The sequence below is a fragment of the Delphinapterus leucas genome, chromosome X, assembly GCF_059928025.1.
Source record: "Delphinapterus leucas isolate spDelLeu-1000000601 "Yukka" chromosome X, BTC_Dleu_Yukka2, whole genome shotgun sequence".
NCBI classification, from domain to species: Eukaryota; Metazoa; Chordata; class Mammalia; order Artiodactyla; family Monodontidae; genus Delphinapterus; species Delphinapterus leucas.
Genome location: NC_143150.1, coordinates 106,373,853 through 106,398,707, shown reverse-complemented (window position 1 = coordinate 106,398,707; position 24,855 = coordinate 106,373,853). Strand labels below are relative to the sequence as shown.

Below are 24,855 nucleotides of genomic sequence, written 5' to 3'. Positions count from 1 at the left end.
CATTAGCTCTCCAGGACTTATTTATCTACTAGTTCCAAGTTTGTACCCTTAATGGATCTCTTTCTTTAAGCTTATGACCTAAAACATAAGCAATTGACTACTGGGTATCTCCACTTCTGTGCCGAGTTACACCTCAAACACATGTTATCTAAAATGAAATTTGCAATCTCCTTACCCCCTTCTGTACCCTAACTACTTCTCCTTGCCCTACCTTTGTCTTGTAAACACTGCCTACTCTAACTTGTAACCTGTAACCTGTCATCCTTGAGTATTCCTCCTTTTTTGTCACTCCTCCCCATCCAAGCCCTTGACGCATCTATTTGCTTATACCTCCTAAACTGAATCTCTCTCAGCAATGCACTTCATTCAGTCCCCACTGCTGCTGGCCTCCAAGTGGAGCCCTCTAGGTGTCTTACCTGGGTCACTGCAGACACATCTACAGCTGCTCTCCCTGCCTCAGCCTAGCTTCCCCACCGTTCCCAGTCCCACTCGGACTCCCTTGTATTCAACCTTAAGCCTTAGCCTGGAAGTTACCTCTTCTGAGAGCCCTTCTCTGAGCCCACCAGTCTGGGTTGGATGTCCTACCTCCTCGTTGTAGCATAGGCAGCCCTGTGTTAGAAAACTCCTTTGTATTCACTGCCACTTAATGAATGAAAAAGTCCTAATTAGTATCAGTCTGATTTTGTACTGGAAAAGCTCTGCATTGGTATTTAGAAAACCTAGAGTTTAGCCCTGTTTTGTCAGTATTATCCAATCTCTTGGAGCTCCCTTTGCAAATAAGAGAGCATTCCATTAGGGCCATGGGTTTCAGTGTGTGTTGTCATTTTGTTTTTTGCCTTGGAAGTCCATTGTTAAGCTCTCTTCTGGAAGCTGAAGTCAATAAAATGTGAAATCTAAGGGAGGGCGTGGTCCAGAGCTCCCTGTCCTTCCCTCTCAGCTTCTGAAGGGTCCTAGAGATGCGGGCAGCACACTTTGAAAACACTAGCCCAGAGGAACTCTAGGATCTCTTCTAGATCCCATAGACTCTTGTGTCTTAAAGTATTTCTTTAAATTAATTTTCTTAAAGAGAGTTTTCTGTTCTGTGCCGTTGTGCGTCTGAAGTTTTAACTAATTTTTAAATTAGGTGAATTTCAAACTTGAAAAGGGAGAAAAACATGAGGAGCATCTGTAATTCTGGGGTGTTTCTTCCTTGCCATCTAATGATTTTTAGACAAATGACTGTGCTAGACCTTTTATAAAGCAAACTCTATAGCCACTGCCATCTTTCATAGACAAGGGCTTTTGAAATCTACTTGAAAAGAACCGACTAGCACTCTCGCTACTCGGCAATGTGTTCTCACATGGAGTGTCTCATACTCTTCAGCCATAGAGTCTTATGGAAACATCATTAGCCTGCTTTGTATACTTGTCCGTCTGCAGACAAATGGATAATCAGGAGGCTTCACTACAGTTCCTCGCATGAACCTAGATATATGAGAAAAGCAGTACTCCACAACTTCACTGTCCAGTATGACAGCCACTAGCTGCAGGTGGCTATTGATCACTTTAAATGTGGTTAGTCTGAATTGAGGTGGACCATAAGTATAAAATCTATACCAGATCTCAAAGACTTAGTACTAAAAGAGTGAAAGATCTAATTAATTTTATATTGATCACCTGTTGAAATAATTTTAGATATATTGGTTTAAATAAAATGTTATTAAAATTAATTTCACCTTTTTTTGTGTGTTTTTTTGTGGCTTCATTGGGTCTTCGTTGCTGCGCGCGGGCTTTCTCTAGTTGCAGCAAGCGGGGGCTACTCTGTTGCAGTGCGTGGGCTTCTCATTACGGTGGCTTCTCTTGTGGAGCACGGGCTCTAGGCGCGTGAGCTTCAGTAGTTGTGGCTCACGGGCTCTAGGTGCACAGGCTTCAGTAGTTGCGGCACGCGGGCTCAGTGGTGGCTTGTGGACTCAGTGGTGGCTCGCGGGCTCTAGAGCACAGGCTCAGTAGTTGTGGCGCACTGGCTTAGTTGCTCCGTGGCATGTGGGATCTTCCCGGACCAGGGCTCGAACCCGTGTCTCTTGCATTGGCAGGCGGATTCTTAACCACTGCACCACCAGGGAAGCCCCCATTTCCCATTTTATTTAATAATATTTTCCTGATAAGTACCTGATAGACCACAGTTTTTTAGATATTCAGCAAATATTTATTGATTATCAAACCCTATGCCAGGCACTATTCTAGGCCCTAGAGATGCTTCAGCAGATAAAATGGGACAGTTGGAGTGGACCTCCTAGAGACCTACCCAATGCTAAGTTGTAAATTACTGGGCTATTACATGGGCTTCAGCCAAGTGCCTTTTATTTATGATGTATCAAGTTAACCTTTGCCGTGTAAGATATTTTATCTCCTCAAAGGACTTGAGAATTTGCCTTCTTGCTTTCATTAAGTTTATTACTTCCTCCCCCAAGAATGATGTGTGTGGTGGGGAGGGAGGGGAGCAGCAACCCGACCCACTGTGTGTTTTCCCTTATTACTTTCTTCCTTAGTCTGCATTCAGCAAGTAATTTTCTCCCACAGGAAACCTAGGCCTGGAAACACTTTCTTAATTGGATGTGACTTTACTGCTGCAATTATACTGATTTTGGAAGTTAGTTTTAATTAAAACATGAATCCTTACTCTGAAAGACTAAGTAATTTGATACTTAAATATAGGTATACCCAGGTGAGAAATAAATATATCTGAAAAAAAGGTTGCTACGTTTTTAAGAAGTGTTGTTTTAGTGGTTTTAAATTTGTGGAGGCTTGTACTGCACTTCTTCTCTGGTAGCTTTCATTCATTGGTTTTAATGTTTTATCATCAAGGGTCAGCAATTCATGACAAGCATGTCACAGAGAGCACTCAGCTTGATGCCACGGCACTCTTCTCCCCCTGCTGATATGGCTCTACTTACCTCTCCTAAGAGCTAGATGCATTGTTACACTTCCCTTCAAAGGAATTTACACAGTATACTTCCCTGCCTGGGCATCTATTGACTCCTGTCTCCACATCCAAGGGAGATGCAGAATGGAACCATATACTATCACTGTCAGCATTTGGCCAGCTCTCTTTTATTTTTGGTTTTCCTATTCTCTAAGAAATCCATACTATTAATTGGTTGATGTATTAAGTTTCCTACACCTGGAACCATTTGTTTTAAAGAATGAGGAATTGCCTCTTTAGCTTTATCTTTAATAGATTTTCATTTATCTAAAGAGAAGTTATTATTTCTTAAGCTACCTTATAACTTACATGATTCTATCTGAAGAGAAAGTAGAACATCTTGTAAGGCATTTCATCTGAAATGATTTTTCTATCAGTGAATAAGAACTTCAGTTGCTGAATAACTTTTTTTTTTTTTTTTTGTGGTACGCGGGCCTCTCACTGCTGTGGCCTCTCCCGTTGCGGAAGCACAGGCTCCAGACGCGCAGGCCCAGTGGCCATGGCTCACGGGCCCAGCCGCTCCGTGTCATGTGGGATCCTCCCGGACCGGGGCACGAACCCGTGTCCCCCGCATCGGCAGGCGGACTCTCAACCACTGTGCCACCAGGGAAGCCCACTGAATAACTTTTAAACATCTTTGCTCTCTACCTGCATTTTTACCCTAATATTGCAATATTATTTTTCAGGTTTTCAATTCAAAAACAGCCGAACTACTTAGTCATCATCAAGTGGAAATAAAACAAGAGTTTCCAAGAGAAGGGTATGTTTCCTAATTTAATATGTAAATGTACATCATGTTTATTGGTCCATCTCACCCCACCTGCCCTGTGCTTTTGTAAAGTAAACTTAACCAAACACCCTCCTGAGAAGACGTGAGGGACAGGTATTAGTCAAAAAAAGAAGCAGTAACTTGGTAGCTCAGCAAAAACACGTGGATGATTGATGGCTTAGGAATTCAGTGACAAAAGGAAGCGATAATAAAGTAATAAAGAAAAGGAGTATTAGATATCAGAAATTCCACGTTGACTTTGAAATCATTTAGTCCTGTGTCTCCGTCATTGCCAAACTGCTGCTTTGCTGATTTGCATGTAAGGGTTTTTTCCTTAAATAAAGATATGTTTTTAAAAAACATTCATATATCTTATCATCTAATACTAAAATCATCCTTTTGGGGAATAATGTTCATATATAGTAATTGTGATATTACTACTTATATATATGTATTATATAGTACATATACATATATTATGCAGTATTTTATTTAAAATTTGATATTCATAATACAACCGTTTTGAAGAACTGTGTGGCAGTTTCTTATGAAATTAATCATACATCTGCAACATTCCACTCTTAGGAATTTATCCAAGAGAAATGAAAGCATATGCCTATAGGAAGACTTATCTACATGAATGTTTATAGTAGCTTTGTTCATACTAGCCCAAACTGGAAACCCCTCAGATGTCTGCCATCAGTAGAACGATAGCAATGAAATACTGTTTGACAGTTTTTCAAAAGTGACCTGATACATGCAATGACATGGTTGAATCTCTTTGATATCCTGGAGAGTGAAAAAAACTGGCCACAAAAGAATACATCCCGCATGGCTCTATGTGAAATTCAAGAAGAGGCTAAACTAATTAGGATGATGGAAATCCGAAAAGTAGTTGCCTGTGGAGTGTGTGATTGACTTGAAAGAGGCATGAAAGAACTTTTCTGGAGCAATGGAAATATTCTATATCTTGACTGGGGTGTTGGTCAGATTAGTATATACATTTGTTAAAACTCAACAAACTGTGCACTTTCAATCTGTTCATTTCATCATAAAATTTACTTCAATTTAAGAAAGAGAGGGAAAACAGTGTGTTACCAAATTTTCCGTTAAAAATTTTCTCCTATGTTTTAGAGAATTCCTTTGTTTAATAATAAAAGCTATTGATATGCTAGCAGCATTAGAATGACTGTCCACAGGCCTGATCCCAGTGCAGTTTAGAGAGAGAATAGCTAGACTTGGAGGGACAAAAATTAGAAATATGTGGAAGGAGATTGGGTTTTGGAAAAAGAGAATTTAGAGACAGAACTCAAAGCTCAGGAAAGCCAGGCAGACCTGAGGAAGGCAGAGAAGAAAGGCATTTGGAATTCCCTTGCTACTTCCAGATTCTAGCGTAGGATTCTTTTAACTTGTGTCATTTCTACTTTTGCATAGAAAAAGTATGCCATTTGTTTCTCCCAGGTATTCTTCCTTTTCATTTATTATGAGCCATTCATCCTTCTGAGGTCCTTGTACCTTAACCACAATTGCACTGGGATTGGGTCTGAAAACTGGGACCAATCACTTGTCTACATGAAATAGTTATTGGAAGGAATGTACATTTTTCCCCTAAATTCTAACAAAACATTTTAGGAAATAAAATGACAAAAGAGATTAGTATACTTATTTGACTTCTTAGAATTTGTTTTGCTTCATAAATAGGTAAATACACAGATATATAAGTAAGTAAATCAGTGTATCAAAAGAATAATATCTATATCTAGTCTGTTTAAAACTGACTAATGACTAGTGAAACATAAAGATAGTATATCAGAATTCATCACACCCACAGAATATAAAGAATTGGGGAACCAGTTTCTTACTGGATTTGAAAAATAATTTTAAAATAGGTAGAATATTTGCTGTTTGTGGCCTGGTATTACTTACCTCCTTTCAAATAATTAATTACTATATGAAGAATAATAAAAATGTAAAGTAAATAGGCTCTTCTTTAAATCATTCCTTTAGAATATTGGATATGCTTTGCTTATCTGATTTTCTTCGATTTGTGCAGCCACTCCCTCATAAGTGCACATCTCTAGAGAAATAAATTATATGTGTCTTGCTCTCTTGTGGACTAACCAAATACATTCTTTTGTTTGAAGATGGGTGGAGCAGGACCCTAAGGAAATTCTGCATTCTGTCTATGAGTGTATAGAGAAAACGTGTGAGAAACTTGGACAGCTCAATATTGATATTTCCAACATAAAAGGTATTTTTCATATTTTACTCTATATATGATTATCTCAATTAAATTCATTCATCCAGCACATACTTGAGTGCCCATGCAGTGGCAAGCATTTCTTTGAGAACTGAGGATACAACAATAAGCAGGAAGATTAGGTCCCTGTTCTCATGAAGCTTTTATTTTGGTGGGAGTGAGACCAACAGTAAGAGTAGATAAGCACCAGCTAATTTCAGATGCAGATAAGTTCCATACAGAAAGAAGTAAAACCCAGTGATATGCTAGAGTGTGCACAGAGAGGCTTCCTTTAGATTGGAAGGCCAGAGAAGTCCTGTCTGAGGAGGTGACACTTTTGCTGCGGTGTCAAAGGCCAAAAGGGGCCAGCCATGCAAATATCTGGGGGGAAAATGTTAGAGGAAAAGAAAGCAACACGTGCAAAGGGCCTGAGGTGGGAATAATTTTGGCCCATTCCTGGATCAGAAAGAAGGCCAGCATGTCAAACATACAGTGGAAGAAGGGTGACAGGTGAGGTTGGGTGGGTAAGGGGTTTCAGAAGGAACTGAAATCTGAGAAGTGGACGGGGCCTTGTCGGCTACAGTTAGGAGTTTGGATGTTATTCTTAGTATCACACGGAGCCATGAGAAGACTTTAAGCAAGGCCATAGGGGATGACAGGATCTGACTTGCAGTTTAAAAACAACTTCCTGACTGCTGTACGGAACACTGTGGAGAGTGAACAGTAAAGGCGTAAGTATGGACACAAGGAGACCAGTGTGGAGGCCGCCGTGGAAGTCCTGAGAGAGAGGACGATGACTTGATTGACAGTGGTAGCAGTGGAGGTGGGGAGAAAGGGCCAGAACTTGCTGATGGATTGGATGTCAGGGTAGCAGAGAGAGTAGTGGGGTGGGGGAAAGAGATGGGTCACGGATGAGGCTTGGGGTTTTTGCTGGAGCTCCTGGATGGATAGGGATACCCTTTACTGGGGAGAGAAAGACTAGAATAAGGAACAGCTTGGGGAGGGGGGAGGTTGTTTGAAATCAAAGCACTTCACTTTTGAAATCTCCCTTAAATAATTGTCTGAGAGTGTTAGGTTATTACAAGTATCTCCCTTATAATTCCTAGTAGTTTTAATAGAATATCTACCTGAGTTTGGCTTTGCATCATCCGTAAGGGAGAAAAAAAATAACCCAGTCATCTAAAATTGATAAGCTACTAGTGTAAAGGGTGGAAGCATAATGCGGTAATTGCCATCTTCTTAGAGTTTAAATTTTTCAAGCTCACCATTCAAGGGCTACTTTTTTTTTCCTTTCTTAGGTAGTTTGACTCTAGATACGGGGAACCATCAGTTGGTGGTGATGGTTCCTTAATTCATGTCATCTTGGCTCTGAAATTTACCAGCACTCCTGAGTTGAAACATGGATTTTTTTTCAGACTTTCCCTTATTTGTATAAATAAAACTCACTTTAAAAAAGGCTAAGTATAATCAAAACCAGTCATTCAGCAAACTCAGAGTGCCTACGATGTGCTAGGTGTGCTAGGGAAACAGTGGAGCACAAATAGGGTCGTGCCGCTGTCCAATGGGGGAAACATGTTAATCCAATCACAGATTAATGGAAAAATGTAACAGTGACATTTCCGTTACTGCAGATTTTTACAAGAAATACCCATGTACGATTTGATATTTTGTTAACAGTTTTTCAATATCCTACCTTCATTTTATCCCTACATCTAAGTGAAGTACTTCAAACTTCTTTTACAGTTGCATTCACCAAGTTTTAGATGAGTCCTCTGTCAAAGTGATTGTTGGTCAGTTTCCTTGAACTGTCCTCAAAGCTTTCATGGTCTACACAGTGTAAACATGTAAGAGGCATTCAGTAGCACACTCTGTTGTCGAAATATCCATTACCAGTGATGTAAATAATCTAGGTGGCGGAATGCCATGTTCACGATGTAGATTCCAGAGCCATTGGCCATGATTTTGACCTCATTCTACCTCCCTTTCAGGTGAGGTAGGCTGCGGCATGTTGGCCTTCTAGACCCACTCAGGTGGCATTCTTTTTTCTCTTGTTTTTGTGGTGGTCGTGAAGATGACACATAACCCCAGTGCAGGTCACTTGTCTTCCACTTGCACTGTCTGTAAGAATACTGAGCACACAGCTCTCTGCTCTACGCTCCTCTGTGTCTGGCCAGTGTGAAACCCATACCTGAACCAAAGTGACCCAGCACTTCCTTCTCAACAACTACCAGCCTATGGCCAAGGAAGAGAACGTTTCACAAGCCCCTCCATACCAGGCCAGTTGTGTTAAAAATTTTTTTTCCCCAGGTAATTTATTGAATTGGCACTTTCAAGGGCCAAGCTTTTGCTCGCCTATATAGAGCTCTAGGTCACAGAACCCTAATGCTGTAAAGGATCTTCCGTCACTTAGACCTAGCTGCAAATGAGAGAACAGGGACCCTTTGCAGGTCGTGTAGCTATTTAGTGGTGGTATAACTTGAAAGCACAACTGCCCTGTCTCCTGGTCCAGTGCTTTCTTTCCTGAGCCACACTGATAATAACCTCAAAAACCACTTGAGTTTTTGGTTCCAAAGTGGCAAAGAAATGAGTTTTTTCCAGCTAAAGGGTGATTCATTTATCATCTTACCTGGTAATCATTGAGTTCATCATAGCTGGTTGTATTTCTTTGGCAAACTCCAGTTTCATTGGTTTTAGTTGTCCTCATCTGCCAAAGTTTGTTGATTTCAGGTCCCTATAAACAATGTCTCCATAATTAAAGTTCACTTTCCAGTTTAACAGCTCACTTGAGCCCAAGACAAGTAAATAGGCTGCTTCTTTCCATCTTGGCTTAGAGAGCTGGGCCGCTCTGTTTGCCTGTCACTGGACTGAAGGAAATACAAACTATAAAGAGATACAATACCACATAGTCTCATTCATCCTCCCTCATGAGATCCAAGCAAAATACAACATACACTGTTACAAAGTTGAGAACATCAAGTCCTCAGCGATTAGGTTAGATAGTAGTTCTCACACCCTTAGAGGACAGGGAAGCCCGCACACCCACTGCCTCGCCCTAGCCAACACATCCACCCACCTTTCCTTCGCCTCTGAGACTCGGCCTCTCAGAAAGGCACTCTTTGTCCTAAAGGGCTTCCCAGCAATGGCCATATCTCCCTTGCAAGTGGTATAACTTGCCACAGGCACACGTCTGCCAGACATGGAAGCTTTCTACCTCTTCCCAATGGCGCTTTTAGTAGCCCCAGAGCCTTCCTCTGGGGCTCATATTGTTTTGCTATGTGCGTTTATTGGGTTGTTGTTGTTGTTTTCTCTAGAAATGTGTTCCAATTAGAAATTACAATTTTATTTTTAAATAAGGGTGCATGTCATCTATAATTCCACCAAGGCAACAATGATAACGTTCTGGAGTATTTCCAAAGGTTTTTTTCGAAGTAAATTTTCTTAACTGCGATTATAACTTTTCACAGGCAATATTAAGCAAAATTTAACCAGATTTTGAATATAGCATTTAACTAGTTAATTGTACTAGTGACACTCAGTTTTGAGGAAAAAAAAAATCCCCTGAAAAAGAATATATGGATGAAGCATGGACCTGCTAGATACGAGAGTAATGTGTTAGGTTTTATATTGTCCAGTGATTTTAGTATCTCTAGCTAAAAGACTTGCACGTCACATTCATTTGCTCTTATGGTAGGTGAACTAGGGTGGAGGATTATAAAACCTAAACATGTTATTCTGAAAAAGAAGGAATTAAAATTAGGAACTATTAAGAGAAGCACATGTGCTGGGATTAGCAGTCAGAAAAGTTTTCTTTAAGAAACATAGAAAAACATAGAGGATTTTAGGGTAAAAATGCAAAGAAATTAGCACAATTAGAAGTTCAGAAGTTCAGAGGCAATGCATAAGGCCTGTGTCGGGAGAAACTGGTACTAGACTTGTTTGTGGCTGGAAGAGAATCCTGAGAAGCTGGTTCACTGGACTTCGATTGTTTGCAAGAAAAGCAATTTTGCTTGGCATGAAGGAACCAAATTAAGATAGAGGGGAAAGAAGAAGCGGTTAGAGTGAAACCCGTGACTAATGAATCAGATCGAAATAGCTCTAGATAATGTTCTGAATACCAGTTAGAATGAGCCAATAAAGAAAGGTAGCGTGAAGGGCATAGAATAGAAACTCCAGGCTTGGAACTTCCCCGGTGGCGCAGGGGTTAAGAATCCGCCTGCCAATGCAGGGGACACGGGTTCGAGTCCTGGTCTGGGAAGATCCCACATGCCGCGGAGCAACTAAGCCCGCGAGCCACAACTACTGAGCCCACATGCCAGAACTACTGAAGCCCGTGCGCCTAGAGCCCGTGCTCCGCAACAAGAGAAACCACCGCAATGAGAAGCCCGCGCACCTCAACGAAGAGTAACCCCCGCTCGCCGCAACTAGAGAAAGCCTGCGGGCAGCAGCAAAGACCCAACGCAGCCAAAAATAAATAAATAAAATAAATAAATTTATGTATAAAAAAAGAAACTCCAGGATTGCAACTAAGGAAGCAGCCAGCTAGTTAATGGGAAATTAATGCAGTGGGGAAGAATAGGAGAGTTTAGTAGACCATGAATTCATTGTGAGCCCTCATTGTAAAGTTGTCACATATCACGTTCACAATACTCCACCTTAACAACCATTGCCAAGGTCCCGCCGAGGTCTCTGGCCTCTGCTGTGCCCACAGTGCTGCTGCGGAATTCCTTTATGTGTCCCACTTAGCTCAGTCCCATTCTTTGCAACTGGGACTCCAGTCTCTGTGTAACAATGATGACAATGAATGGCAGCAATAAGTGACATTTATGGAGTGGCTACTATGTCCCAGGCACTGTTTTAATATGCATTAACTTAGGTTTTCCTTTTTGTAACCCTGTAAGATGGGAACTTTTATCATCTCCATTTCACAGAAGATAAAACTGAGACCCAGGATCATGCTGCTAGGAAGCAGAAGAGTTGGAATTTGAACCCCAGCAGTCTGGCTTCAGAGCCTGAGCTCTACTGAATAGCACCCAAGCTTCACAGTCCCTGTTTTCACAGATAACCTTGCGCTCTACTTCACAGAGAAAGTTGAGGCTCTGGGGTCTAAATTCCTCAACTTCCTGTCCCAGTACTTAATGTCTGGATGTCTTGCCCCCTTCCCTCCATCACAAGGGAAGCAATAGCCTTCCGCCCTACTGAGGCTCCTCCCTCCACCTGTGTATTAATCCCATCCCCTCCTGTCACTACAACAATCAGGACCGTGTCCCATTCATTCCCAGACCCCTTTCCCCCCACATTCTCCTTTCTCTTCCTTTATTCCTACAGACCTTTTGGCCTTCTGTTTTTTAAAAAACACCCTCAAATCTCATCCTTTTACCCTATGCCTCTAGGTTTCCTGGTAGTAGAATCTCATTCATCTTTATACCTCTAGAAAAGGTGTTAAATAAAGTAAGTATATTTGCATTGGATAAAGATTATTTAGAACAAGGGAGCTGCTGGTCCCCTTCAGCTCTCTGTTGGTCAGAACATTCCTAGTATGTCTTATTCTGGGTGTACAGCTTGAGTAATTTGGACAGTTAGTTGCATGTTCCTAGGAGAGGTGGTGAAGGGACTTTAAACCATGCCCTATGGAGGTGGGGCAGTGGAAGGAAATTGGGCTGTTTAGCCTAGACAGGGGAAGAGAAACCTGGAGGGACAGAATAGCTGCTTCAAGTGTGAAAGACTGACATGTGGAAGAAGGATTCACCTTATTCTTTGTATCTCCAAAGAATGTAACAAAGATCTATAGGTGGAAGCGATGAGGAAACGAATTCTTTTTAAATAGCAAAGCTGTACAGTAGAGATTTGTTTGCCTGGAGAGAGGTAGTGAGTATCTTGTCACTAGAAGTGCTGTCTGAATGGTCACGTAACAGGCAATTCCAGAGATTTGAGCATAAGGTGGGTTGATTATATAGCCTTTAAGGTCTGTCCTAATCTTAAATTGTGGAAAAGCTCCATCCTTTAGCCCAGTGTGTGCAACTCTGCACAGGAGAATCACCTGGGGAGTATTAAGAAAAAATACCAATGCTCAGATGCTACCCCAGGTTAGTTAAATCAGAAGATTTGGGTCAGGGCCTGGGCACCGGTATTTTTTAAAAGCTCTGCAGTTGATTCTAATGTACAACCAAGTCTGAGAACCTCCAATTTAGCTGAATCAAGCCGAACTGAGTAAGATGGTATGGAATAGTGTTTTACTTATAGTAACTTACTGTAACTATAGCCCTTGAGTTGTATATAGGTTAGTATAATGTAATTGCCATCACATACTGTACTTATGCCTGATTCAAACTCTATGTCTTTTGTTTGTTTGTTTTTTTGGTTGCGCTGGGTCTTAGTTGCGGCTCACGGGCTCCTTAGTTGTGGCTCGCCAGCTCCTTAGTTGTGGCACATGGGCTCCATAGTTGTGGCATGCGAACTCTTAGCTGTGGCATGCATGTGGGATCTAGTTCCCTGACCAGGGATCGAACCCAGATCCCCAGCATTGGGAGCGTGGCGTCTTAGCCACTCTGCCACCAGGGGAGTCCCTCAAACTCTATGTCTTGTAACATATTATTAAAATACATGAAGAAAACTGAATTTCTAACTAAGCATAATATGAGTTTGCCCAGCATGAAGGATTTTATCTGTGACTATTTTCTCAAAATACAGGCATGTGTGCACACACACACACGGAGGGAAATTTCTTGTGGCAGTTAGTAAATAAACGAGTGAGGTTATTGTTGGTCTCCGCAGCATGATAAATTGGGTATCGTAAAGTTGGGAAGTTATTGCATTCCCTATTTATAAGGCAACCTGCGAGTCTTTTATTTGGCTATTGATCTGGGTCCATGTTATGGTGTGCTGGTAGTGAAGCAGGAAGAAGTCTGTAGAAAGAAAAAGAAGTAGTTGACATTGGTGGTTTGCTTTTCCTGGGCCAGTCAAAGAAAATCAACTCAATACCACCACAGACGTTCCAAATGTTTTTCTTCAAATTTTTATGTTTAGTTGTGCCTGTAAAAAAAAAAAAAGTGAGAACTTTCCTCAGATTTCTGCTTTTTTTTTTTAATCCTTTCTGTTTAACTTTCTCTTTAAAGCTATTGGTGTCAGTAACCAGAGGGAAACCACTGTAGTCTGGGACAAGTTAACTGGAGAGCCTCTCTACAATGCTGTGGGTAAGCTCTTGTGCATGGATGTCAAACTCAAGGCCTTTCTCCACTTGCAGGAGTTGTCATACTAAAACATCTGGCTAACAAAGCACGTAGTCATGTTCCCTATAATCTCATGGGTTGGGCTGAAGAGTCCTCTAAGAAATGAGTTGTTATATATTTACCATTTTCAGATAGTTATTCCCAATTTGAATTAACTCTTTCCTATGCTTGCCCCTTCCTGATAATTTGCATTATACAAATGAGTCATTGTTGCCATATAATCCCTGCTGTTTCTGACACCTGAAAGGGATCTCACCTCCTCCTCCCCTCAAAAATCAAGATTACAGATGTCCCCATTCCCTTCTCTACCTTTCCATAAAGTACTTGTATACTTGTTCTTCCCATCTAGAAATTTGAATCGACTCTGTTGAGCTTATGAAAATAAAATGTCAGAATTTTAGCTCCTCCTGCTACAAACTTGGCGATTTTAGCAGGGGTTCAAAAGCTCAATCTCAAATATACCACCATTAGATATCACATCTTATTAAATGTAAATAACCATGGGTATATTTTAGCCTCACTCTTAGTAGCACATGACAGTTGAGCACTGAATGACACTGTCACTTGCTAAAAGGAAAGTTTTGTTCTAAATATACAGTCGCTAAAAGGCGTTATTCTGTCACAAATAGCAAAGCACGATTTTTTAGTCAAAGTAACAGGTTGTGGGTTGGACAGTGGAGGCAGAAGTTGTCAGAGATGGGATGATTTATAGAGTGAGCTCTTTTTACTTTACAGTTACTTTAGTATTGATTGGAAAAAAGTGATATTCAAGCAGAAAATATACTAACAAGGTGCCTTGTAAGAGTAGTGTGAATTCCTTTGGAAATAATCTTTATAAAAAATGAAGGTCTTTAATGTTATTGTGTTATAAGAAAGCATTTAGTATGTCTTCTGTATCTGTGATTAAAAATTCAAGAGGCAAAAAAGGTTAAAGAATTGCAACCAAAGGTTCTCTTACACAAAAGTACCTCTTTTAAAGCTTTATTTTGTTCTCATTCTCATGAGCAGCCCATTTTGAATATAAGCAGGGTATTACAATTTTAATGGCTAGTATCTAGGAGAGTATTCTTTCACAGACCAATGTTAGCCAACTTCTTATACTAGTTAAGGTTTTACTTTTTGTTTTCCCCCTCGTGAAAGGAAGGGCCTACTCACAGGAACCAGAAAGTTCCTGTTAAACTCTAAACTTGGAATTGTAAAAATGCAGCTTTGGACTTTGAGTTATCATTTTAAAATAATACAACTAGGTTAGCTGAAGTTATGCATAAGTGAAGGATGTCAGTAAATATTTTACTAGAAAAACTTTTTGAGATGTGCTTATTTACTCATTCCTTTTTCTTCTACACTTTTTAGTTTTCTATTTAAAAAATATCAGGCATTCAAAACAGAATGACTGAAAACCAAAAGAAACAACTGACATTAGAAGCAGACCAATAAGAAATCCTGATATTAGAGTTATCAGATTTTAAAACAACCATCATCTACATGTTCAAGGAATTCATTGAGATGAGTGATAATCTTAGCAAAGAAATGGAAATTTAAAGATCGAAATTCTAGGACTGTATTAAACTCAGTTGATGAGTTTTACATCGTATTAGACACGGCTGAGTTAGGGAACTGGAAGGGAGATCAGAAGTAAATATCTAGACCAAAGCACAGAGAGACAAAGGTTTAGAAAATACAGAAAAGAATCTAAGAGAAATATGGGGTAAGGTAAGAAGGTCCAACATATTTGTAATTGGAGACCCAAAAGAAAAGGAAAGAGAGATAGATGATAAAAGTTTTTCAAAACTGTTGAAAGATATCACGCTACAAATTCAAGAAGCGCTATGATTCCCCAGGCAAGATAAATACACATAAAGCCGTATACAAACATATGCTGAGACCTGAAGGTAAAAAGAAGGATTTTAAAGTAGCCAGAGGATATGACCTTCAAGAGACCAACACTAAAACTTTCAGCTGATTTCTCAAAGAAACAGAGTACAATGGAACGAAATCTTTAAAGTGCTAAAAGACAATAACGTGAACCTAGAATTCTATATTTAGTGAAAATATCCTTAAGAAATGAAGGTGAAATATAAAGGCAAAGACAAACAGGGACTTATAGGAATCATTACAAGCAAACCCCGACTAAAAGAAAAACTAAATGGCGGAAGAGTAAGACACGGAGATCAACTTCCTCCCCACAGATACACCAGAAATACATCTACATGTGGAACAACTCCTACAGAACACCTACTGAACGCTGGCAGAAGACCTCAGACCTCCCAAAAGGCAAGAAAGTCCCCACGTACCTGGGTAGGGCAAAAGAAAAAAAGAAAAAACACAGACAAAAGAATAAGGACGGGACCTGCACCAGTGGGAGGGAGCTGTGAAGGAGGAAAGGTTTCCACACACTGGGAAGCCCCTTCACGGGTGGAGACTGCGGGTGGCGGAGGGGGAAAGCTTTGGAGCCGCGGAGGAGATGACAGCAACAGGGGTGCGGAGGGCAAAGCGGGGAGAGATCCCCGCACAGAGGATCGGTGCTGACCGGCACTCACCAGCCCGAGAGGGTTGTCTGCTCACCCGCCAGGGCGGGCGGGGCTGGGAGCTGAGTCTCGGGCTTCGGTCGGAGCGCAGGGAGAGGACTGGGGTTGGCGGCGTGAACACAGCCTGCAGGGGGTTAGTGCGCCACGGCTAGCCGGGAGGGAGTCCGGGGAAAAGTCTGGACCTGCCGAAGAGGCAAGAGACTTTTTCTTCCCTCTTTGTTTCCTGGTGCGTGAGGAGAGGGGATTAAGAGCGCCACTTAAAGGAGCTCCAGAGATGGGTGCAAGCCACGGCTAACAGCGCACACCCCAGAGACGAACATGAGACGCTAAGGCTGCTGCTGCTGCCACCAAGAAGCCTGTGTGCAAGCACAGGTCACTATCCACACCCCCTTTCCAGGGAGCCTGTGCAGACCGCCACTGCCAGGGTCCCGGGATCCAGGGACAACTTCCCTGGGAGAACGCACAGCGCACCTCAAGCCGGTGCAGCATCACGCTGGCCTCTGCTGCCGCAGGCTCGCCCCGCACTCCGTACCCCTCCCTCCCCCCGGCCTGAGTGAAACAGAGTCCCCGAAGCAGCTGCTCCTTTAACCCCGTCCTGTCTGAGCGACCCTCCCGTGACCTACACGCAGAGGCGGGGCCAAATCCAAAGCTGAGCTCTGGGAGCTGTGAGAAGAAGAGAAAGGGAAATCTCTCCCAGCAGCCTCAGAAGCACCGGATTAAAGCTCCACAGTCAACTTGTCGTACCCTGCATCTGTGGAATACATGAATAGGCAACGAATCATCCCAAATTGAGGAGGTGGACTTTGAGAGCAAGATTTATGATTTTTTCCTCTTTTCCTCTTTTTGTCAGTGTGTATGTGTATGCTTCTGTGTGAGATTTTGTCTGTATAGCTGTGCTTCCACCATGTGTCCTAGGGTTTTATCTGTCCGTTTTTTTTCTTTAAAATTTTTTTTTCTTAATAATTATTTTTTGTTTTCATAACTTTATTTTATTTTATCTTACTTTATCTTCTTTATTTCTTTCTTTCCTTCCTTCCCTCCTTCCTTCCTTCCTTCCTCCCTCCCTCCTTTCTTTCTTTTCTTTCTTTCTTTCTTTCTTTCTTTCTTCTTTCTTTCTTTCTTCTTTTCTTTCTTTCTTTCTTTCCTTCCTTCCTTCCTTCCTTCCTTCCTTCCTTTCTTCCTTCCTTCCCTCCTTCCCTCCTTCCCTCCTTCCCTCCTTCCCTCCTTCCTTCCTTCCTTCCTTCCTTCCTTCCTTTTTCTCCCTTTTATTCTGAGCCGTGTGGATGAAAGGCCCTCGGTGCTGCAGCCAAGAGTCAGTGCTGTGCCTCTGAGGTGGGAGAGCCAACTTCAGGACACTGGTCCACAAGAGACCTCCCAGCTCCACATAATATCAAATGGGGAAAATCTCCCAGAGATCTCCATCTCAACACCAGCACCCAGCTTCACTCAACGACCAGCAAGCTACAGTGCTGGACACCCTATGCCAAACAACTAGCAAGACAGAAACACAACCCCACCCATTAGCAGAGAGGCTGCCTAAAATCATAGTAAGTCCACAGACACCCCAAAACACACCACCGGACGTGGACCTGCCCACCAGAAAGACAGGATCCAGCATGATCCACCAGAACACAGGCACTAGTCCCCTCCACCAGGAAGCCTACACAACCCACTGAACCAACCTTAGCCACTGGGGACAGACACCAGAAACAACAGGAACTACAAACCTGCAGCCTGCAAAAAGGAGACCCCAAACACAGTAAGATAAGCAAAATGAGAAGACAGAAAAACACACAGCAGATGAAGGAGCAAGATAAAAACCCACCAGACCTAACAAATGAAGAGGAAACAGGCAGTCTACCTGAAAAAGAATTCAGAATAATGATAGTAAAGATGATCCAAAATCTTGGAAATAGAATAGACAAAGTGCAAGAAACATTTAACAAGGACCAAGAAGAACTAGAGATGAAACAAGCAATGATGAACAACACAACAAATGAAATGAAAAATACTCTGGATGGGATCAATAGCAGAATAACTGAGGCAGAAGAATGGATAAGTGACCTGGAAGATAAAATAGTGGAAATAACTACTGCTGAGCAGAATAAAGAAAAAAGAATGAAGAGAACTGAGGACAGTCTCAGAGACCTCTGGGACAACATTAAACGCACCAACGTTCAAATTATAGGGGTTCCAGAAGAAGAAGAGAAAAAGAAAGGGACTGAGAAAATATTTGAAGAGATTATAGTTGAAAACTTCCCTAAATGGGAAAAGAAATGGTTAATCAAGTCCAGGAAGCACAGAGAATCCCATACAGGCTAAATCCAAGGAGAAATACGCCAAGACATATATTAATCAAACTGTCACAAATTAAATACAAAGAAAACATATTAAAAGCAGCAAGGGAAAAACAACAAATAACACACAAGGGAATCTCCAGGAGGTTAACAGCTGATCTTTCAGCAGAAACTCTGCAAGCCAGAAGGAAGTGGCAGGACATACTTAAAGTGATGAAGGAGAAAAACCTACAACCAAGATTACTCTATCCAGCAAGGATCTCGTTCAGATTTGATGGAGAAGTTAAAACGTTTACAAACAAGCAAAAGCTGAGAGAGTTCAGCACCACCAAACCAGCTTTACAACAAATGCTAAAGGAACTTCTCTAGGCAAGAAACACAAGAGAAGGAAAAGACCTACAATAACGAACCCAAAACAATTAAGAAAATGGGAATAGGAACATATATATCGATAATTACCTTAAATGTAAATGGACTAAATGCTCCCACCAAAAGACACAGATTGGCTGAATGAATACAAAAACAAGACCCATATATATGCTGTCTACAAGAGACCCACTTCAGACCTAGAGACACATACAGACTGAAAGTAAGGGGATGGAAAAAGATATTCCATGCAAATGGAAACCAAAAGAAAGCTGGAGTAGCAATTCTCATATCAGACAAAATAGACTTTAAAATAAAGACTATTAGAAGAGACAAAGAAGGACACTACATAATGATCAAGGGATCAATCCAAGAAGAAGGTATAACAATTGTAAATATTTATGCACCCAACATAGGAGCACCTCAATACATAAGGCAAATACTAACAGCCATAAAAGGGGAAATCGACAGTAACACAATCATAGTAGGGGACTTTAACACCCCACTTTCACCAATGGACAGATCATCCAAAATGAAAATAAGGAAACACAAGCTTTAAATGATACATTAAACAAGATGGACTTAATTGATATTTATAGGACATTCCATCCAAAAACAACAGAATACACATTTTTCTCAAGTGCTCATGGAACATTCTCTAGGGTAGATCATATCTTGGGTCACAAATCAAGCCTTGGTAAATTTAAGAAAATTGAAATTGTATCAAGTATCTTTTCCGACCACAACGCTATGAGACTAGATGTCAATTACAGGAAAAGATCTGTAAAAAATACAAACACAAGGAGGCTAAACAATACACTACTTAATACCTAGAAACAAATGACAATGAAAACACGACGACCCAAAACCTATGGGTTGCAGCAAAAGCAGTTCTAAGAGGGAAGTTTATAGCAATACAATCCTACCTTAAGAAACAGGAAACATCTCGAATAAACAACCTAACCTTGCACCTAAAGCAATTAGAGAAAGAAGAACTAAAAAAACCAAAAGTTAGCAGAGGGAAAGAAATCATAAAAATCAGATCAGAAATAAATGAAAAAGAAATGAAGGAAACAATAGCAAAGATCACTAAAACTAAAATCTGATTCTTTGAGAAGATAAACAAAATTGATAAACCATTCGCCAGACTCATCAAGAAAAAAAGGGAGAAGACTCAAATCAATAGAATTAGAAATGACAAAGGAGAAGTAACAACTGACACTGCAGAAATACAAAAGGTCATGAGAGATTACTACAAGCAACTCTATGCCAATAAAATGGACAACCTGGAAGAAATGGACAAATTCTTAGAAATGCACAACCTGCCAGGACTGAATCAGGAAGAAATAGAAAATATGAACAGACGAATCATAAGCACTGAAATTGAAACTGTGATTAAAAATCTTCCAACAAACAAAAGTCTAGGACCAGATGGCTTCACAGGCGAATTGTATCAAACATTTAGAGAAGAGCTAACACCTATCCTTCTCAAACTCTTCCAAAATATAGCAGAGGGAGGAACACCCCCAAACTCATTCTACGAGGCTACCATCACCCTGATACCAAAACCAGACACGGATGTCACAAAGAAAGAAAACTACAGGCCAGTGTCACTGATGAACACAGATGCAAAAATTCTCAACAAAATACTAGCAAACAGAATCCAACAGCACATTTAACGGATCATACACCATGATCAAGTGGGGTTTATTCCAGGAATGCAAGGATTCTTCAATATACGCAAATCAATCAGTGTGATACGCCATATTAACAAACTGAAGGAGAAAAACCATACGGTCATCTCAATAGATGCAGAGAAAGCTTTTGACAAAATTCAACACCCATTTATGATAAAAACCCTGCAGAAAGTAGGCACAGAGAGAACTTTCCTCAACATAATACAGGCCATATATGAGAAACCCACTGCCAACATCGTCCTCCATGGTGAAAAACTGAAAGCATTTCCACTAAGATCAGGAACACGACAAAGTTGCCCACTCTCACCACTCTTTTTTTTTATGTTTTTGTTTGTTTGTTTGTTTTTGTTTTTACTTGTGGTACGCGGGCCTCTCACTGCTGCGGCCTCTCCCGTTGTGGAGCACAGGCTCCGGACACGCAGGCCCAACGGCCATGGCCCACGGGCCCAGCTGCTCCGCGGCATGTGGGATCATCCCGGACCGGGGCACGAACCTGCGTCCCCTGCATCGGCAGGCGGACTCTCAACCACTGCGCCACCAGGGAAACCCATCACTCTTATTCAACATAGTTTTGGAAGTTTTAGCCACAGCAATCAGGGAAGAAAGGGAAATAAAAGGAATCCAAATCGGAAAAGGGGAAGTAAAGCTGTCACTGTTTGCAGTTGACATGATACTATACACAGAGAATCCTAAAGATGCTGCCAGAAAACTACTAGATCTAATCAATGAATTTGGTAAAGTAGCAGGATACAAAATAAATGCACAGAAATCTCCGGCATACCTATACACTAATGATGAGAAATCTGAAAGTGAAATCAAGAAAACACTCCCATTTGCCATTGCAACAAAAAGAATAAAATATCTAGGAATAAACCTACCTAAGGAGATAAAAGACCTGTATGCAGAAAATTATAAGACACTGATGAAAGAAATTAAAGATGATACAAATAGATGGAGAGATATTCCATGTTCTTGGATTGGAAGAATCAACATTGTGAAAATGACTCTACTACCCAAAGCAATGTACAGATTCAATGCAATCCCTATCAAACTACCACTGGCATTTTTCACAGAAGTAGAACAAAAAATTTCACAATTTGTATGGAAACAAAAGACCCCGAATAGCCATTGCAATCTTGAGAACGAAAAACGGAGCTGGAGGAATCAGGCTCCCTGACTTCAGACTATACTATGAAGCTACAGTAATCAAGACAGTATGGTACTGGCACAAAAACAGAAATGTAGATCAGTGGAACAGCATAGAAAGCCCAGAGATAAACTCACACACATATGGTCACCTTATCTTTGATAAAGGAGGCAGGAATGTATGGTAGAGAAAGGACAGCCTCTTCAATAAGTGGTGCTGGGAAAACTGGACAGGTACATGTAAAAGTGTGAGATTAGATCACTCCCTAACACCATACACAAAAATAAGCTCAAAATGGATTAAAGACCTAAATGTAAGGCCAGAAAGTATCAAACTCTTAGAGGAAAACATAGGCAGAACACTCTATGACAGAAATCACAGCAAGATCCTTTTTGACCCACCTCCTAGAGAAATGGAAATAAAAACAAAAATAAACAGATGGGACCTAATGAAACTGCAAAGCTTTTGCACAGCAAAGGAAACCATAAACAAGACCAAAAGACAACCCTCAGAATGGGAGAAAATGTTTGCAAATGAAGCAACTGACAAAGAAGTAATTTCCAAAATTTACAAGCAGCTCACGCAGCTCAATAACAAAAAAAAACAAACAACCCAATCCAAAAATGGGCAGAAGGCCTAAATAGACATTTCTCCAAGGAAGGTATACAGACTGCCAACAAACACATGAAAGAATGCTCAACATCATTAATCATTAGAGAAATGCAAATCAAAACTACAATGAGATATCATCTCACACCAGTCAGAATGGCCATCATCAAAAAATCTAGAAACAATAAATTCTGGAGAGGGTGTGGAGAAAAGGGAACACTCTTGCACTGCTGGTGGGAATGTGAATGGGTACAGCCACTGTGGAGAACAGTATGGAGGTTCCTTAAAAAAACTACAAATAGAACTACCATATGACCCAGCAATCCCACTACTGGGCATAGACTCTGAGAAAACCATAATTCAAAAAGAGTCATGTACCAAAATGTTCACTGCAGCTCTATTTACAATAGCCCGGAGATGGAAACAACCTAAGTGTCCATCATCGGATGAATGGATAAAGAAGATGTGGCACATATATACAATGGAATATTACTCAGCCATAAAAAGAAACGAACTTGAGCTATTTGTAATGAGGTGGATGGACCTGGAGTCTGTCATACAGAGTGAAGTAAGTCAGAAAGAGAGAGACAGGTACTGTATGCTAACACATAAATATCGAATTTAAGAAAAGAAAATGTCATGAAGAACCTAGGGGCAAGATGGTAATAAAGACGGAGACCTACTAGAGAATGGACTTGAGGATATGGGGAGGGGAAGGGTAAGCTGTGACAAAGTGAGAGAGAGGCATGGACATATATACACTACCAAATGTAAAATAGCTAGCTAGTGTGAGGCAGCCACATAGCACAGGGAGATCAGCTCGGTGCTTTGTGACCACCTAGAGGGGTGGGATAGGAAGGGTGGGAGGGAGGGAGACGCAAGAGGGAAGAGATATGGGAACATATGTATATGTATAGCTGATTCACTTTGTTATAAAGCAGAAACTGACACACCATTGTAAAGCAATTATACTCCAATAAAGATGTAAAAAATAAATAAATAAATAAATAATGTTTTTCTGGGAGAAGGAAAAAATGTTCTCAGGTGGAAATTCGGCAATGCAGGAAGGAATGCAGAGGCCTAGATAATAAATCTAGGTAATAGATTTAAATCTATTTAAATCTAAATAGATTTAAATCTAGATAATAAATCTAGTAAATATGTAGGTCAATCTAAATGAATTTTGACTGTATAAAGAAATAATGTATTGTGATATTCAAAATATATTAAAATTTTAAGTATTACATGGCAGCAGTAGTACATGAAAGGAATTTGGGATAGATGAGGTTAAAGTGTCTTGTGGTCCCAGTATTGTCAAGGATGCATATTGTAATCTCTAGGGTAAGCAGTAAGAGAGTGAATAGTGTATAAGTCACAGGCTTTTAAAGGGGGAAAATGGAATGACTGTGAAAAAGAAGGAAAGAAAAAGGAGTAGAAACAGGAAGGAAGGACAAATAGAAAGCATTTGTATCCAGACATGTAAGTAATTATATTAAAAATGACAAGATTACTCTCTTCAGTAAAATCTAGCAAAGGAGTTAATTGAGACTGCTAATGAGCTAATGGGATTAGAGTGTAAGAATGGAGAGACAACTTTGCCAGACCTTTCAGAGGAAAGATGTAGCTGGTATGTTTGGAAATTGAATAGGGCATAAAGATGAGGGAAAAATAAAACAGGGCTGCAAGATTTTTAGCCTGAGAGAACAGAAGGAAATTAAGTAATACTGAAAGAGTACCAACGTGGGAGAAAAATGGCTTTCTTTCTTGGACAAGGTTAATATTGGACTTGCAATCAAAGCTCATTTCTGGACAGTTAGAATTTGTAGCTCTGTTGTAAAGAGGTTGTTCAAAATGTAGACTTAAAAGTTGCTAACTTAGATAGTCTCAGTTTATTACAGAAGAATTCACCATAGGAATGAAGGTAAAATTAATTGATTCAACAGAAGTTTAGGTACCTTTCTGTAGACAGGTTCTGTAATGACCCCTAGGCATATAGTGACAAACCAGGCAATCACCTTGCTTGCCTTTGTGACACAGAGGCTAGGGATAGGAATTTGGAGGCTAGACGAGGAAGGGGCATAGAAAAGGAGGACAGAAGAGTAATTAGCTGGGAAGAGAAGCCACTAAGTAATGACAAGGGTAGATTCCACCTCCAGTTTTATTCCATCTAGGAAAACACTAAGGTGTCATATCTCCGTGCAAGTTTTCAGTTGAGAATATCAACACAATAATAAATCTTTAGCAGCTTTATGTTAAAACAACACAAGGTGGGATTGATGGAAACAGAATCAGATTTTTACATATCTTTGTCTTTGAGCTTCTTTGTCTTTTTTCATATCAGAGTCTGTGGGTTTTCTCCTTTTACCCCCCCCTCTATGTTTTCTTCCTTCCTTGTCCCTCTCTCTTGTAAATCTCTGTCACTGAAGGCCTCTCCTGCTCCTCTTCATTCTTCTCTCTTTACTTAGTAAATTATATAACCGATGAGCAGCATTTGTTATAGACAAGCAAATGAGAGGGGCAGTCTACATTTTTTTAATTGCCTTTTGTGTCGCCATTTTTATGGCTCGGAGTCCTCGATAAGCAATCCACGCACCCCCAGTACAGTAACAGAGAGGAGAATTTCAGGGGCCTATTAGTGGACATGAAATAGGCTAGGTGAAGAAGTTGAGGACTGAGAAAGGCTATTTGTTCTTCCTCGCAATAAAGGTGTATTTGTTTACTGATATCTTTTATAATGGTATGCTTATGAGAGTAGAGGTGGCCTGTTTTAGAAGTTTCATATTGTTTTAAGAATTCATGTGTTAGTTCTGTGATAGGCGAGGTGAACACTGGTGTGGTATCTGAGGTATAGGCAAAATGCATCCCTGCTTCCCAGTCACTGTGCCATGATGCAGCCATTTACCATGATGGCCTCACAGGTGGATTGCAGCAGCTTTGTGGCCCTGGATCTGAGTGAAGCAGGCCTTTGACTTCTCTCCCCTACCTTTAGTTTTCCTCATCCCTCTGGCACTTTTT

At 40.7% G+C, this 24,855-nt stretch overlaps 1 protein-coding gene across 10 annotated transcripts in view; it reads left to right on the top strand.

Moving 5' to 3' along the window:
* The window catches only part of GK (glycerol kinase), a 77,140-nt gene that overhangs the window by 7,917 nt on the left and 44,368 nt on the right, over nucleotides 1-24,855 (top strand). For 8 of the 10 annotated variants that reach the window (XR_016391386.1, XM_030760541.2, XM_022562097.2 and 5 more), the window contains exons 2-4: nucleotides 3,649-3,722; nucleotides 5,876-5,982; nucleotides 13,083-13,160. Coding sequence is in view for 9 of the 10 variants with exons in the window: in XM_030760541.2 (XP_030616401.1) it covers nucleotides 3,649-3,722; nucleotides 5,876-5,982; nucleotides 13,083-13,160 (259 nt within the window). In the remaining variant the exon portion in view is untranslated. The remainder of the gene's footprint in view (nucleotides 1-3,648; nucleotides 3,723-5,875; nucleotides 5,983-13,082; nucleotides 13,161-24,855) is intronic. The other 2 variants (XM_089904654.1, XM_089904653.1) reach the window with 1 other exon arrangement.